The 17,601-nt window shown below is 33.7% G+C and overlaps 1 protein-coding gene across 1 annotated transcript in view; it reads left to right on the top strand.

Annotated features, from left to right (window-relative positions):
- Nucleotides 1-17,601, top strand: part of LOC123656095 — a 28,798-nt gene that overhangs the window by 7,718 nt on the left and 3,479 nt on the right. Inside the window, exons 7-18 of the mRNA XM_045591819.1 lie at nt 2,872-3,019; nt 4,977-5,174; nt 5,463-5,576; nt 6,519-6,715; nt 7,085-7,182; nt 8,968-9,218; nt 9,459-9,644; nt 10,368-10,502; nt 11,423-11,560; nt 12,320-12,629; nt 13,091-13,221; nt 13,630-13,816. Of these exons, the coding sequence (XP_045447775.1) occupies nt 2,872-3,019; nt 4,977-5,174; nt 5,463-5,576; nt 6,519-6,715; nt 7,085-7,182; nt 8,968-9,218; nt 9,459-9,644; nt 10,368-10,502; nt 11,423-11,560; nt 12,320-12,629; nt 13,091-13,221; nt 13,630-13,816 (2,093 nt within the window). The remainder of the gene's footprint in view (nt 1-2,871; nt 3,020-4,976; nt 5,175-5,462; nt 5,577-6,518; nt 6,716-7,084; nt 7,183-8,967; nt 9,219-9,458; nt 9,645-10,367; nt 10,503-11,422; nt 11,561-12,319; nt 12,630-13,090; nt 13,222-13,629; nt 13,817-17,601) is intronic.

The following is a 17,601-nucleotide window of genomic DNA, read 5'->3' as shown; positions in this document are numbered from 1 at the left end:
TGTAAATATTTGAAAATGGGAATTAGTTTTATGGTTAAATCTATTGCCTACTTTATTTAAGAGTTTCACAATTTAAGTACCTAACGATATCTAGGAGTATCAAGTTAAGACATAGTAATAATTTAGTTAGTGTTATATCGATAAGTTTAGTATAGGACTGTCATGTATATATGTATGTATAAAAATACATACATAAAGATAAAAAGGTACCTACCTAACAAGACCAAATTATATGTGCAATCAAGTTTGTATAATAATTATTGAGTTATTTAAATAATTATACATATTGAGGATAATATTTTCCTATATTTTGCTATATGTATTCGTTGTATGTCAGTTCGAATAATAATAATAATAGAATATTATACATAAATATCTCATAATTATAAATGAGTCAACTTATGGTAAACAAGTTAAGGTAAAAGCGGCTATGGATATTATTTTCCGCCTCACCTTATTATATTTGTATTGTAACCTTAAACAATCGTATGATCTAGTGTTCAGGCTTACTCATCTTTTTGTATGGAACATGTTATTGTATGATTATATATTTATTTAGTTACATACAAAGAATCTATACTAATATAATGATTGTTAAGAAAATTGACCTGTAATGGGCTACTGGATCATTTAGACAAAGAACAACAAACAAAGACATATCCCTTTTCTATTAATGTAAGTCGATCACAATAATATTGACTCGTAACAGTCGTGAAACTTCCTCCTATTCTAATAACTGAGTAAATTCCATTCGACACGGTTAGTCAATATTGTTTGTTTTAATCAATATTTGGTTTTGCTGTTACGACGGAAATTAAATTTTGTAAGCAAATAATTGAAACTCAATATGTACTTGTCAGTGACGTAACGTGGTTTTTTACCGCGCCTATCAAGTGACTTATTTTTTTAACAAATTAATTTAACACGCTCACTGCAAGCACAATTTTCATTCAGTTCAATAATGGAGGCTCTCAATTATAATTATTGTAATTTTTGTGTATGTTACATTACGGACGAGATTTGGATTTTATTTTTTTGTCAATTGTATGCCGCCCAGGGGCCTCCCCGACATCCCCCACGCTACGCCACTGAATACTATATTCTTATTTACCTGACACGACAATTTACCATAATAATTAACCCTTTTTATGGTTTTTTATTGTAACATAAATTAATTTCGACTTCGTTACAATTTCACTAGAATTTTTTATTTAGTAATAATTTAAGTAAGTTTGTCAAGATAAAATGTACACACCAGAATTTAAGTTAGATGGAAATCCGCAATTTAATTTCTTTTTCAGAATGCTTTGCAAGATACCGAAATAAATACTCTCGTAATAGCCCATACTTCGTTTTTCCGAAGTATCTCTATTTTGCATGTATTGACTAAATGACCGGTTGAACTTTGGACTACTGCAAATTGTTGAGTGTTCGTTTAATTATCATTGGATGCTTTGTAAGAATAAATATAGATGCAAACTAGTCAAAAATGAATATTATATTGTTTTTAAAAAATATATTTAGTAATATTGAAATATTTTTCTCAATATCTTAAAATTGCATAGCAATTGTCGCAGATTGCTTCAACTAACCTTGTACTTTTTTGTCCGTTGCGATCTGTCAGTTTTTTTTTTCGTACTATTTGTTTCAACCGCGTTAATTTGAATAAAAACAGATTAAAATATTTTTAAACTATTAGGTACTGTGCAACTCGGGTAAAATGTGTGCAGCGCGACACAGCGTCGTTTCATTTCATTGTACATATATTTTAAATTATGTGACCAAATTAAATTGTATAAAAGACAAGTTTATCTTAAAAAATTCCCTTGTTGATGAATAATTTTTCATTAGTAAGGATTCATATGCCTGGCTAATAACACTGCAATAAAATCACCTTGTAATATTTTTGTGATTATTAATTCCTTGCAGATTTATTTTAAAACTATGATATTTTCTAAGATGTTCATTGAAATCAAATAATTTGAAGGACAATTTTGTTAAAAAAAAGATTTGTGATGAACGTATTTATTTGGATAAGTTCTTATATCATGTTTATAAAACTACCTTCTACACAAATAATGCATTGTTTTACAAAAATTTGATTACCATAAAAAAGGTTATACGTACTGTGTGGCTACGGTACTAAAGAATTTAGCCACCCCCTCTCTTCCCGTGGGTGTCGTAAGAGGCGACTAAGGGATATCACAGTTTCACTACCACCTTGGAACTTAAAAAGCCGACCGGCGGCGGGATAACCATCCAACTGCTGGCTTTGAAATACACAGGCCGAAGACGGGCAGCAGCGTCTTCGGTGCGACAAAGCCAGTACTGCGGTCACCAACCCGCCTGCCCAGCGTGGTGACTATGGGCAAAACACATGAGTTCACGTTATTTTTGGCGTAAACTTGTGGAGGCCTATGTCCAGCAGTGGACTGTATAGGCTGTAATGATGATTACGCAGCGCACGCAACGGAAGCTCTCAAAAAAGACATTTTTTCCCGTTTTTGCAACATTTCTTATTAATACTCAGCTCCTATTGATCGAAGCGTGATGTTATATAGCCTATAGCCTTCTTGGTAGAGAATACATCCGCCAACCCGTTTAGCATTGTGGTGAATAAAGCTCCAGCCTTTCTCCTGTATTGAGAAAGAAGCTTATGCCAAGTAGTTGGATGTTACAGACTGATATCAACCAGTGGCGTATTTTAAAATTCAGTACCCTGGGCCTATAAAGTTGGCCGCCGTACAAATTGACGGGTAAAAGCAAAAGCATTCTACTCATGCTCGGCTTACACCGCCCTATAAACCTTTTGAATCTAAGGTAAATACGCCCAATGCTCAATCAATAAATCAAAGTATTATATCTTCATAGCACGGGTCGAGAATGCGGCGCGACGCACCACTGCGTCCAACGCGTGTGGTCGAAAATGACCTTCCCAGAAGACAACGACGGCATCTGCAAGATCTGCAAAGATATGGTCACCCAGGCCCGTGACCAGCTCCAAAGCAATGAAACACAGGTGTGTTTTTCATATCTAAATCTATATTGTTTTCTAATGTTTACGCGAATTTTACTCATTTAATAAAACACTTTTTTCGGATTTTATCGCGGTTTATTGTTAACTTTTGATTCCCGACGTTTCGGATACTTTACAGCAACCATGGTCACGGGAGGAATCTAAATCTATATTATATTACTTGCTCACAAAAAAAAAACAACTTCAACTTTCATCAATAAGTAATATAACGTTAGTTAGGTGAATAAATATTCAATGAATAGGCATTATTAGAGATGGTACAAAAACTCGAATGGGACCACGTGTTAGGCAACAGCTTTCAATTAAAATAGGAATCTTCAAAATCAATACACCTAGTAAAAAGTTATGAGGTAGGAACAACAAAAAAAAAATTAAATTTTATTGCCACGGTACACAACTATAACAATTAATTACGTGTCATAATGTCATAATAACACAGATTCTTTTATAATGTAGGTGAAATATTAAAATCTCATTAGTATTGCATCATTTAATATGCAATTCATGAAACGTTTTAGACTACATTTGTCAATTATATGCAGCTTCTTATAATAAATAATGAAATAAACACGAGACAATTTACTATATAAACAACGTTTATTTTGTTTTTTAATCTATAGGTCATTTAATTATAAATTATTTAATTATCATTATTTTACAAAGCAATGACCGATAAGAGTATACAGTGTCCATTTAATTTCTTATAATAGTGGATTGTATAAAATAACTACGGTATTATGATGGTTATAGTTATTCTATTGCTAAAGATGAATCACTAGATGATGCAAGAACTGAAGAATCCGATTTAAAATATACATATACACCTATCTAAGTTCAGATTCAAATTTTATTTTATATTTGGATTGCTAAATAACATTTTATAATTTTATAACTGCTAATGGAATTTGGCTGTGATCTTTACGCGTGAATTAGTTTCATAACAGAAATATTGATTAAATTAATTTATCTAGCTGCATATTACAATACATTGAGTAAAATTTCATGATAATCAAGTAAATAAATAAAAAAACAATTAAAGGGACTTAAATAAATTAGATATTATTTAACTAAATAAATTATCGTAGCTTGCCGCGTGGATGACGACATTTATAGAACAGGTATATAATTAAATTATATCATTTTACTGACGTGTTGTAGGGTGTTTAAATATCTGCATATCAGATTACATTCGTATAAATAAAGAAAGAAATCAATAATTCGAAATGATGACAAATTTAGCAATTTAAGTCAAATTGTTTTTGAAGTAATCAACAATACTATTGATTAGTGTGTTAAAGTCAAAACGTGTGCAGCGATATTTTGAAAGAGTTCATTCTTATTAAAGTTTAAACTTCAGTCAAAATTATCAGTTGTAGTACGTTTTAGATAATTCATTATATAAGTAAAAAGAACAACAGTTTAGGAAAAGGAAGTCATCAAAATTGGTACACCCTATGAAAAGTTATGTATCTCTATCTATATAAATCTCTCCTCCTTTTTTGGAGTCGTTAAAAAATAGATTAAGCTGTAATAGGTCAAAATGAAACATTGCTTCTTTTTTGTGTTTTTTGTGTTCAAACGAAACTGTCAAATTCCACTTAACTTTTTACGGGTCATAGATAACTAAGAATTTTATCAATAAGTAAATATAGTTTAATTTAATAAATGTATTTATATTTTCTTCAAGGAGTATTTTGATAGATATGTCAATAAAACCCGATTTTGAGTTAAAATGTTTTCATTTAAATTTAATTAGAAAAGCAAAAGGCGTTTACCAAAATGAGTATGTCTAATTGATATCCCTAAGCTATAGGGCGATGTCACCCTAAACTTAATTTCACTTTTCACTTCACTTTTCTGAAAATATTCGTAGTAAGCTATTTTGTATTTATTCTTTAACTAACTTTTTTTTCTAACGATAAAAAATATTTTGCAACAGGAAGAACTAAAGGAAGTATTCGAAGGCGAGTGCAAGTTAATCCCTATCAAGTTAGTGACAAAGGAGTGCATCAAGCTCGCAGACGACTTTGTCCCGGAGTTAGTCGAGACATTAGCTTCACAAATGAACCCTGACGCCGTCTGCTCAGTCGCTGGACTCTGTAATAACGCCAATATTGACAAACTTTTGGAAGACTATGTGAGTCTTTTTATGTTTTTTCTTTTGTAATAATGGTATTTCTATAATTATAGACACATACTATAAACATAAGTATTAGAAAATGATATATTTGTTAGAGCTTTTTCTTAAAAGTTTAATTTTTTTACTAATGGCTTATAGTAGTTACTGTTAACAGTAAATATAGACATTCATAACCCTAATACACTTTTGGGCTTTTAAGTTGTTAAAAGAAAAATATGAGGCTATGGATATAAGCTAGATAGTATAGATTAAGAAGTAACTAAAAAAAATTCTCTTATATTTCAGAACGCAACCCTTAAACGTAGGGAAGGTTGCTCGAACTGCAGAAGATCGGTTGGCATCGTCAGAAAGAGGTTCGACCAAACCAGCTATGAAAACTTCTTGGTTGGATTACTTCAGGTAAGATGACTTTTTCTTTTGCCTATAATTTTTACTGTAAAATATTACATATAGACTTTAAAATATCACAAAAATATACAAGTGAAGTTACGCGAGTTCCCTTGTTGTAAAAACAAAGAATTATTTATAAAATTCTCTGATAAAGACTAGACTGGTTCGCCAATGTTTATTACTTATATGTTTATTCAAGCATATCGTATTATGCGGATTTATTTGACATGTTTCAAGTTTACGTTCTCATTTAGTCTGTTGGAAAATTTGTTTGACCCAATATAATACGACGCAGATATAAATTTAAAGTATATAACAGAGCTTGTTAAGCTAGAGCGTAGCCCTAATAATATGATAGAATCAATACAATTGTCAAACAAACTTCATTATTTACTACTAGCTGGTACTCGCAACTTTGTCTGCGCAGGATTAGTAAGTACTTCGAGTAGCTTCTCAATATCTATCTTTATACCAAAATTCATCAAAATTGGTTCTGTGACATAAAAATCAATTTGTTACTACCAAATATGCATTAGAAATAAACTATCAAATTTGGTTGTATTCATAGTTCACTGTTTTTGCCATAATGGCTTACTCAAAAGATATGCTGTCGCGGACTTTTTCGTAGAAATAATTAAGATAAACATTTCTCTTATACATTATATACGTGTAAACTCTACAGTTTTTTCAGCGCACGCCAATAGCTCGCAGAAGGCAGATTTTTTTCCGACTTACTTAACAATTATCGTTATATTTTGGACAATTCACACACTATCTTTAAAAGTTATAGCATATGTGTTATTCTAGTGTATAAGCTATATTATTGTAAACTTTCGGTAGTGTTTGCATGAAAGAGGAACAAACATCCATACATCTATACATCCATACATATAAACTTTCGCGTTTATAATATTACTAGGACTATACTGTTAATATATAATTTATCAACAGGTCTGCCAAAACATGGGGTCTCTGTCCGATTCTTGCTCGATGCTAACATTTAAGTACTACGAGAATATTCTAGAAGCTGTTAAGAAGGATTTCAATCCCCAATCCGTCTGTCATCTCAGCGGACAGTGCTCTCATATTTTCCATTCTCACAATCTTTACACTTTCCCCGATGAGACCAAGGATTTGAAGGCTAACGAGTAAGTAAATTATTTCTAATTTTATATTAGTTATATACTTTATGTTTTTAAATTGAATAAGATTTAAAAGGTATGCAAGATATGATTTATTGAGTTAGGACACATCAGAATATATCCTGATCACAGCTAAATAATACCTTACAAATAGTGTTAGGGTCCGCAACGTGACATTCGCTTGCGATGCTTCTGTTGTTGAAGGCCTCTATAGTCTACTTCTACAGTAAGCGCTTACCATCACGTGGTCATCGGTTGTTTGCCGACCTATTTGTATAATAAAGTAAATTATATCTTTACACAAATATTGTTTAAGTTATATATTTTTTATCTGTGGATTAAATGAGATGTAAAAATATAATATTGTTTGTACAGTGACGTGCCATGCGAGTTCTGCGAGCAAGTCATCAACCATTTGAGAAACACACTCATCGCCAATACTTCTGAAATCGAGTTCCACAAAGTGTTAACTGGTAATTTATTTATTATACACTTTGAAAGTGACAATTGTTCATCTTAACTTTTTATTTGGGTAATTATATACCCGCATTAGTTTCATAGCTATTCAGCTATGGCAACCGTAATGTTTCATATTCTATTACTTGCTAGATAGATAACCCATTTGATATACAGGTTGGGCCATATTTTTTTTGCACTTTAGAAATTATCGTAAAAAAATCTACACGTATTTTAAAGAATCTTTATTTGAAATGAAATAACATATTTCGAAATTTTATTTCTTACAAATAACATCTATGTGAACTCCATCTCCGCTCTCTTCCCGTGGGTTTCGTAAGAGGCGACTAAGGGATAACAAGGTTCCACAACCACCTTGGAACTTAAGAAGCCGACCGATGGCGGGATAACCATCCAACTGCTGGCTTTGAAATACACAGGCCGAAGACGGGCAGCAGCGTCTTCGGTGCGACAAAGCCAGTACTGCGGTCACCAACCCGCCTGCCCAGCGTGGTGACTATGGGCAAAGCACACGAGTTCACGTTATTTTTGGCGTAAACTTGTGGAGGCCTATGTCCAGCAGTGGACTGTATAGGCTGTAATGATTGAACTCCATCTCGCCGCTGGCACTCTTCATACCTAGCCATTCTTGCTGAATAATTATCCTTTAATTCTGATATTGATCTCGGTGCATTCACATAGAATCTGCTCTTAAGATAACCCCGTAAAAGAAATCAGCTGGAGTAAGGTTTGGGCAACCGCGTTTATTTCAAAAAAGTACCAAGCTTACCTTTTGAAGTCATTGCCGCCCAAACTGTCACTTTTGGAGATATAAAGGTCTTTGACGTTTTAGTTTAGGGTTTTTTACATTCCGATTCGGTTTGTCAATTTCGTTGCTCTTAACGCTCCGAGGCAGTGTTTGGTTAACCGACTTCCAAAAAAGGAGGTTCTCAATTCGATTGTTTTTTTTAATGTATGTTACTTCAGAACTTTTGACTAGGCGGAACGATTTCAAATTTTTTTAATCGAAAGATGGTGCGTGTCATTTGGTCTCATTTAAATTTATTTGAGATCTAACAACTACTTTTCGAGTTATATCTAATAATGCGTTTTTACTTGACTATTTTCTCCGTTGAACTACGTTGTATTATACCGCATAACTTTTTACTGGATGTATCGATTTTGATTATTTTTAATTTAATCGAAAACTGATGTTTATCACATTTAAATTTCATCTGATGATCTGATTGATTTGAACTTTTTGTTTAATCTTTCGTATTTACTTGACTATTTTTACGTAGCTACGTTGTATTATTTGTCGATATAATTGAAGTCGGTTTTTTTCGTTTGCGAGCAAATACAATTGTTATTATTAACAGTCGAATCGTTTTTTTTTATGTTTAAAGATATATCCACAGGCTTTGCTTTTGTTATTCCAATTTTTTATTTTTGATAGTAATCGTTACTCGGTACCTACACTACTGCCGCTTACAAAAGAAAGACCATTATTAGAAAACCAATTATTTTCTCTCTATTTTTCTTATAAATAAATAAATATATTACTATCTTGTAATGGTATTTCGTTCGAAACAAGCGGCGAACAGTGACGAAGAATCATTATCTTGCAAAACTGCTTTACACAGAACGCGCGTTGTACTCCCGTGAAGCGATTGTGTCTAAATTTCCCTGAATCGAGCTACCGCGCGTGAGTGGTTCCCACCCCACCAAAAACTTATGGCCCATCCTGTATTTTATCCTTACTATAATTTCAATATAGATAAAATAATAACGTCTTTCCACAGGTCTCTGCAAACAGACTGGTAAATTCAAGTCTGAGTGTCTGCAATTAGTCGAACAATACTCGTCTGTTATCTACAACTACCTCGTGTCCGAGCTCAAGCCAGATATGATCTGCGGTTTCATTGGAATTTGTACGAATAATACAGATGTTAATATTGCTCCGCTGTTGCCTAAGGAACTAGTGGACAAGGCTATTAATTTATCTCCCGAACTGATTGGTCAAGATGAGGCCAATAGCTATACTACACCGAAGGTAAATAGTAAATTGTAACTTAAATTAGTTAAAGTTATTAAGATAAATAAGGTTAATACTTATTATTTGTTTCGTTAACTTAACCTCAGTGGAGAAGCGTTTTGAATAAGCTCCAAAGAATTTCGTACGTAATAATATTTACAGTTTAAAACTTTAATGCAAATCTCGGAGCTTGTATATAATATTTTTATAAAATAATTCATGTACCAATAAGTTTTTTGATTTTACATTATTTCTCAGCTTGCTCGCGTGCCATTGACACACAAGCAGTCTAATGTAAAAATATTGGGAACGGAACCCACCGAAACCCCCGTGCTGCCCATCGAGAGGATGTTCATAGCTACTCCCAAGGCCAACGCCTGGTGTTCCTTCTGCCAGTACTTCCTGCACTACCTGCAGGTGGAGCTCAGTGATGATAATAACGAGGTTAGTTGATACACTTGATGAAACTTCATCATTTAGCTGACAATGTAAGTTATTCATTGTTATTTTATAAGAGAAAGTATAATGTTTGTTTATTCGAAAATACCCATTTGTGCTTTTTTTTCTTAAATAAACGCTTTACACTCAACGGCCCCAGTAGAATTTTCACTTGTGTCGGGGGGATGTGGGCGGTGTCCAGAAACACACACAATACATAACACACATTTTATCAATCTGGTAAAAAAAGACTTTTCTTGCGTTAGAAAATGAAATTGCATTTAAACATTTCAATAGCGAAGTTGTGACAATAGACGCGATAAATCTGCTCGAGATGTCTAGTAATATATAAAGTGCATATCATTAAGTTGCCGATATGGGGTTTACCAAATAATAACTGCTTGATTTTCTTAAATACTTTTTCAAAGCAATAAAATGAGTTCTAGGTATTATCTAATTCCATTTAAACTGCAAATGCCTTACATCATTTTGGATATGAGCTGATAGTCTTAACTACTGGATCGATTTCTATCAAATATGAGTAAACAACAAAGAAACTTGCTTTCACGTAATAAAACCTCATCAAAATGGGTTTATCCGTTCGCGAGCTACCATCCCAAAGACAGACAGATAATTGACGTAAAACTTATTGTCGCCCCCCCTGTTTTTGCGCGGGGGGGGGGTGAAAGTAAAGACATGTTTCACAATGTGTGCCACTGAATATACCAGGAGAGCATAAAGAAGGCGGTGGAAGATGCGTGCGACGTGCTGCCGCAGTCCGTCAGCGACGAGTGCCGGCAGTTCGTGACGCAGTACGGGCCCGCCGTCATCGCGCTGCTCGTGCAGGAGATCGACCCCGCCAGCGTGAGTCTCTCGGCGGCTTATGATAGCCTAGTACTATTTTTGTTTAGATGAATAACGGTCACCAACCCGCCTGCCCAGCGTGGTGACTATGGGCTTTCCGCCAGCGCGAGTCTCTCGGCAGCTTATGATAGCCTAGTACTATTTTTGTTTAGATGAATAACGGTCACCAACCCGCCTTCCCAGCGTGGTGACTATGGGCTTTCCGCCAGCGTGAGTCTCGGCAGCTTATGATAGCCTGGTACTATTTTGGTTTAGATGAATAACTGTCACCAACCCGCCTGCCCAGCGTGGTGACTATGGGAAAAAAACACATGAGTTCGCTCCATATTTGGTGCGAACTTGTGGAGGCCTATGTCCAGCAGTGGACTGCAATTGGCTGAAATGATGAATAACTGTCCGTCGAGTTTATAGGCATTTTTTTAGTTTTTTAAACTTACCGATAAGCTAGGATACTCGATTTTCATTTTATATGGAAATTTTTAATTTTACCTTTTGTTGAACACAATGTTCAATTTTTTAATTTCGCGCCTATTTGTGCAGTCTGTGCGCTCTAATATATAGTTGTCTCTCTCTATATTCTGTTACATCAAGCGACCGGCATATGACTTAATTTTTCTATTATTTAAATATATAGTGATTAAAACCTGAGCTACGTCTTTTAATTCAACAATTTTGTCATCCACACCACTGAGAGATTAAAAAATAGATGCAATAATTACATCTAAAAATTACAAAGTAATAAATGAATAAAAAGTTTATAGTCTGATTCCTATATCAAAAAACGATTCATTTTACTCACAAAAGAAAAAAGAAATGAATCGTTTTTTAAATATAGAAACCGGACCTTAGTCAAAAAGTGTCGACGACGATATCCTGTTTCCGGTAACACTCAATAAAATGTCTTCAATACGTTTGTGCAGGTGTGCCCCGCCCTGGGCCTGTGCCCGTCCACGGAGGAAGTGCGTCACGTGTCCATCAACTCGGAGAAGTCGAACTGCCCGCTGTGTCTGTTCGCCGTCGAGCAGCTCGAGACCATGCTCAAGAACAACCGGAGTGAAGTTAGTTTTAACTAAAATTAATTACTAACTGACGGGCCAACTACCTATATATTCGTCATAGTTTTAGTACCTACTTTTAGTCTGTGTAAATTCATATACACAGGCTGTTCTCGATGGGAACAAGGTATACTAGGCTTCTTAATTAGTTCCGAAAATTGGAATGGAGCTACCGCACCGACCGCCACTCTAATTAGCTGAAAAAAAGCTTGTATGATTTTTTGAGGACACAGACAAAATTATAAAATATTTTATATATATAACATGTCACAATTATTGATTTATAAACTATTCCATACATGGGATTAGTCTCGTATTTATTTTAAGTAAATAAATAAATTAACGCCTCACACTCAACGGTCAACTGATTTACTCCTATATCGGGGGTCTGAAAGCACAAACAATACACAAGTACAAATGCCTAGACCACAACAAAGATCTATATGGCCAATACGAGTGTCTGTTGTGAGAGGGGATCGAATCTGCGACCGCGAGCACAACAGTCAGTAGTGTGACCGCTGCGCCAACGCGTCGTCGAATTGTATAAATAAACATATTTTAATTTGTTGTATTGTTAGTATTATGCATACGCTTTTTTTTTATTAAAATATATCGATTTCAACATGTTACATAGTCTCAAATTATTAAAATATTGTTCGTCTGTGCTTGTTCATTACAATCTGCTCTAGAGCAAGGACCATTTACTGTTAAAAGAGTCAGTAGAATGATTATTTATAAGTCAAATAATAAAATACATTACAGGAAAGCATCCGCAAAGCCCTAGACGGTCTCTGCACTCACCTCTCAACGAAACTTCGAACGGAATGCGTAGACTTCGTCGACACGTACACCAACCAACTAGTCGAGATGCTTGTGGCCAATCTCAATGCTCAAGAAATATGCGTGTACCTCAAACTGTGCAAGGACGATAAGAAACACGTTGACCCATTGGCTATCACGCATCACTCTATTGACGATTTCCATACGAACCCAGCTCTGAGAGCCGATAGAAACAACAGGAGAAAACCCATGCTCCCTGTGGAAATGTTGGAAAATGTAGCTGGGGATATTAGTAAGCTTAAAATTAATTTATTAGAAAACTTTTATATATAGACAATACTGATATTTAGGAAAATATGTTACTGCATGCAAAATGTAGCTGCATGTGTTCGTACAATTTTGTGTATGTATGCTTTCTTTTCATAAATAATAAAACATGTAATTGTTTTAGTAAAGCTGTTAAGATACAAAATAATAGTAGTCATTATTTTTATAAAATAATAAAAAATATATATAAAAATAGTCAGTCAAGGATTTTTTCGGCATCCCATTTTTAACATATTATCTAATGTACTAATTTTATTATAAAGTATGTTTCATTCGATTATCAGCTCGGTGAAGATCGATTTAGGTTCGGATCTTGAATATATAACATATACGATGTTTTTCCTTTATACATTGTATGAACTTGGAATTAAAGGTAATTATTTATAGGTATTAAAGAACATATTAATGGATGATAATATGTTCCAGGTACGAACGAAATACCAGACCATACGTCGAACGGTCGCCCCATCAAAAAACCTTCGCAAAACACAATTTGTGTCATCTGCGAGTTTGTGCTGAAGGAGATCGACGATGAGATCAAGGACAAACATAATGACGTTCGTATTTTTTATTGACACTAGATAAATAACTTACATCACGTTTCATAGCCTCCACTGTTGTTAATTTTTGTCAAGAGATACTACTGTGCAGATTAGTATTAAGATTCAGTGCACACATGTATTCAAAAATTTAAAAGTAAATGAAAAAAAAATTAATTAAAAAATATAATAAATTGTTTTTATTATAAAATTTTATCATTAATTTAACATATAACGAAAAAAAAGTGAGATATTTTAATCACCGACTTTTAATAGCAATTTGTCGTCGTTATTTGAAACAAAATCACGAATAACACTCAATATTTGTGAATATTTGCAAATGGCTCGCTGACAAAAACTCCAACTCCGCTGTGAAATTAAGAAAACGTGAGTCGTTCACACTGTACAATACGCAAATCGTTCCAGGACGAAATAAAGAAGGCGGTACACTCGGTGTGCAGACGTATGCCGAAGTCGGTGCGGGCGGAGTGCGACCAGTTCGTGGAGAAGTACGCCGACCTCGTCATCAGTCTGCTGGCGCAGGAGCTCGAGCCCGACGAGGTGTGTCGCGAGCTCAGGCTCTGCGACCCCGCGGCCTTCGACAAGCTTCGAGGTTGCTAGATAATCTGGATTCATTGATTGATTGATCCAGTTTATAACCTCCCCTACTGGGCATAGTCCTCCATATAGGATCTATATTAATACTAAATCATCTTTTTTGTTCTACTATGATATCGTTAACGGTTACCGTAGCTTATAGACACCTGCAAAACCATTGTAAAAGCAAGTATTGCAAACGCGTTGCCGACTTTATCACCGACGTTCCCCAGAAGCTCTGGCTACCTTACTCATCCCAGAAATACAATACCACTTGAGAACAATATTATTTGACTGTGATCTTTGAGGTTGAGTTACTTCCTCAGTAGGGCTGTTCTAGATTTAAATCAGATCGTATGCATTAATAATAATTATAATAATAATAAACATTTATTCATACTCACACACATACATCGATATAGAGTAAAGACAAAAAAAAACATAACAATTCTATTATTCATTACGAGGGTGTGTATGTACATGTAATCTACAAAAGATACTAAAGGGCAATTAGTGCCATGTTCAATTTCTTTCCATTCTGTTGTGCTAGTAGTCTGAGCTCGATCCCCACCCATGACACCTACTGGTTTTTCACCCCACTGGTGGACCTTTGATTATCAAGCGTTTATTAGACTTTACTCCTTACGAATCGATTTTCATATGAGGCTCCCGATATGAAAAAAAAAAAAAATGAGTAAAATCTACTCAACGAATGACCTCGTAACGCCATCTACGGTCCGTTTTTTTGGAAGAGTCCTAATTGGTAAACAAATATGGCGTACTTATGACCACAGACAATTAGAGTATAGTGTAGCTTAGTGAAGTGACACAAAGAGCAAATGAATGAACAATATCAATAAGCCATAGACAAAGTAAAATTAATTTTACATCGAAATATTTAATGATACCATATTGCTGAAATTATTTCAAAAACTAATAATATATTAAATAATTTTGTTAATAATTAGTAAAGGTATAAAATTACGAAAAAAAATCGAACATCTTTATATAAACAAATTTATATTTCTTAAATATAAATAACCTGTTAGAAATTAGTTGCTCTTTGACTAGAATAGATAATTAAAAAAATACGTACTGATTTATTCATTACAATAGTAAAGTAAAATATTGAAATACAAAATAAAACGCCAATAAGAAATTTATTTACTTTATTTTCTAATAACTGTCTATACTTCCCAATGAATCGCAAGATTCTTCAGAGACGTGGATATTGAAACCTGGGGATTCTGATGCAGCATCCATGATTCCGTCAAGCTGCATCATTTTATCTTCTTCTTTTATGATATGTTCGATATTTTTTTTCCACGACACCGCACTTATTTGATTTAGGCCTTCTTTTAAAAGCTCCTTGACTTCTGCCATTTTGAAACTTTTATTATTTTTGCCTATATAACCTTTTACTTGTGCCCATATGAGTTCTATAGGGTTTAACTCGCAATGGTAGGGCGGAAGACGTAAGACTATTATATTTTTGCAAGCTGCCATTTCGTCATTAACTTTTTTGTTATAATTATCTTTATTAATTTTTTTTAAAAGCTCTGCTTTTATTTCATTTTCATCATAACCTAAATCATTTTCTAACAACCACGCTTGTATGTCTGCCTTCCGCCAACTCATGTTAGGCACTTTGACAGCTAGTCTCGAGTGGTACGGTGCGTTGTCTAAAATTATTACTGACCCAGGTTCCACTTTATTTAAAATATTAGCAAACCACTTCTCATAATTATGTGCATCCATTTATATTATCCAATTATTATTAACGGACAATCGATTTTAAAATATTTTTAAATCAATTATTTGTTAAAATCGATTAAAAGTAGTCTATAAAAGAAGTCTATAAAAGTGTATTTAGTAAAAAAACATTTAACTTTGGTGAAAAATAAACTATTTTAGAAACATTGTTATGGACTAAATAAAAAGCAAGCAATTAATTATATTAAATTCGATTATCGATTGAATCGATTTATTTGTTTATTGAAAATATTATTTATTATGGCAACCCTAAACTACAGACTTTTGCTTCATACATTCATTTAACTTCCATATTGCTTTCATAGTGATATAGCAACCTACTGTAAGGTTTTCCGTCAACCGAGAATTCATCACTACTGCGACGTAAAATACACAGTAGGCATATTCATAAGTAGGAAATTATATTTTGTATTTATTTTATATGTAAACAATAAAAGTCAGGCAGAGAAGCCATAAAAAAATATTATTGCAACTGCATGGTTAGTCGACGGACAGTAGGTTGTTGTGCCCATGTCATGAAATTATTTGGTTTTTGGGCTGAAAAAGGTTTCAAGATTTTATAAATCTACCTGCCTAGTTTTTAGATAACATTCTGTTAACGTACGAATCCGATTAGTAAAACAAAAATAACAAAACAATGATTTTTTATTTCAGAAACCTTCTTGTAATTATCCACAAAAAAACAAAAAATGAAACACCTGGATACAAAACTATATCATTTTCCTAATTCATACTTGTTAGTACTACTAACTTAATATATAATTATTATTCTCAGTGACTGTTCACTCGGGGCCGAAACCCCCATACAAAGTGGACAGTCCCCTATATATTTCGTTTATGTGATATGGTCGGTAAAAAAGATGCCAAAAATAAAATTTACAACAAAATAAGGGGGCCGCCTGTGTCTAAAAAAAGTCGACCCTATTAATATTATTGTCACATTATTTGTATTTACTATGAATAAAAAACCTTGCGCCGGCGGCACACTCTCTCTAACATCTAAAAAAAGGACTAATAACATTGTACTCCACGAAGCTCTCATTGGGTCCTAAGTCTCATCCTAAAGTCTCAAAATTTTTTCCTGTGAACTACAGTAAACGTTTATGCCGTTGCTATGTGGTATACTTTAATATTATATGGGAAAGCATTAAAAATGTGCAGGATGAAATTGATATTCAGAAATATTCATAATATAAAATAAAACCTTTACAATGAACACTTTGCCATAAATGATTGACATTTGCAATATTTTGTAAGCATTTTTTTTGTGCGCTCGACATAAAAAAAAGAAGAAAAAAAAAACAATTCATAACAAAATACAAATAAATAACAAATCGCTTTACTGTAATATTATTTAACAAGTTATAATTCGTGAAATTTTAAAATATACTTAAAGAACATGGCCTATTTTATCGCTCATGCTGTTCATTCACTTATACTCATTCACTTCTAAAAATATTATGACCACATCCCTATTTGCCTTATAAAAAAAGATATTGAAATGTCATATTCGAAAATATTAGTTATCTGTACTTTCGGAATTCGTATTTTGTAGTTTTTATGTGTTTAAAATGATAAATTGATATTTGTTTTTAGTGAAATAAATATTAAATGGAGTTTTACAAGTGTCCGTAAGCTAATATGTTGTGAAAGTGAGTGATAAATGCGGAAAAATAGTGAATTACGATTGACAGCGGTTTGTTTACCAAATAGGACTCTTCCAAAAAAACAAGATATACACCCTATTGGATTCCGATAGATGGCGTTATTTGATTCGTTTATTTACCATTTGGTATGGTATTAATCGTCGGTCACCAACCCGCCTGCCCAGCGTGGTGACTATGGGCAAAACACATGAGTTCACACCATTTTTGGCGTGAACTTGTGGAGGCTTATGTCCAGTAGGCTGCTGTCATGATGATGTGATGGTATTAATCTTTTTCTTAGACTTTAAGCCTTTTTTGTGCCTATTTAGACAGTCGATCTGAAGGAGTAAACTCCACTCGTGCGTAGGAGCTGACAAACACA

The sequence above is a fragment of the Melitaea cinxia genome, chromosome 8 (genome assembly GCF_905220565.1).
Source record: "Melitaea cinxia chromosome 8, ilMelCinx1.1, whole genome shotgun sequence".
Lineage (NCBI taxonomy): Eukaryota > Metazoa > Arthropoda > Insecta > Lepidoptera > Nymphalidae > Melitaea > Melitaea cinxia.
The sequence above is the reverse complement of the archived record's forward strand: the minus strand, read 5'-3'. Positions and strand labels throughout refer to the sequence as shown.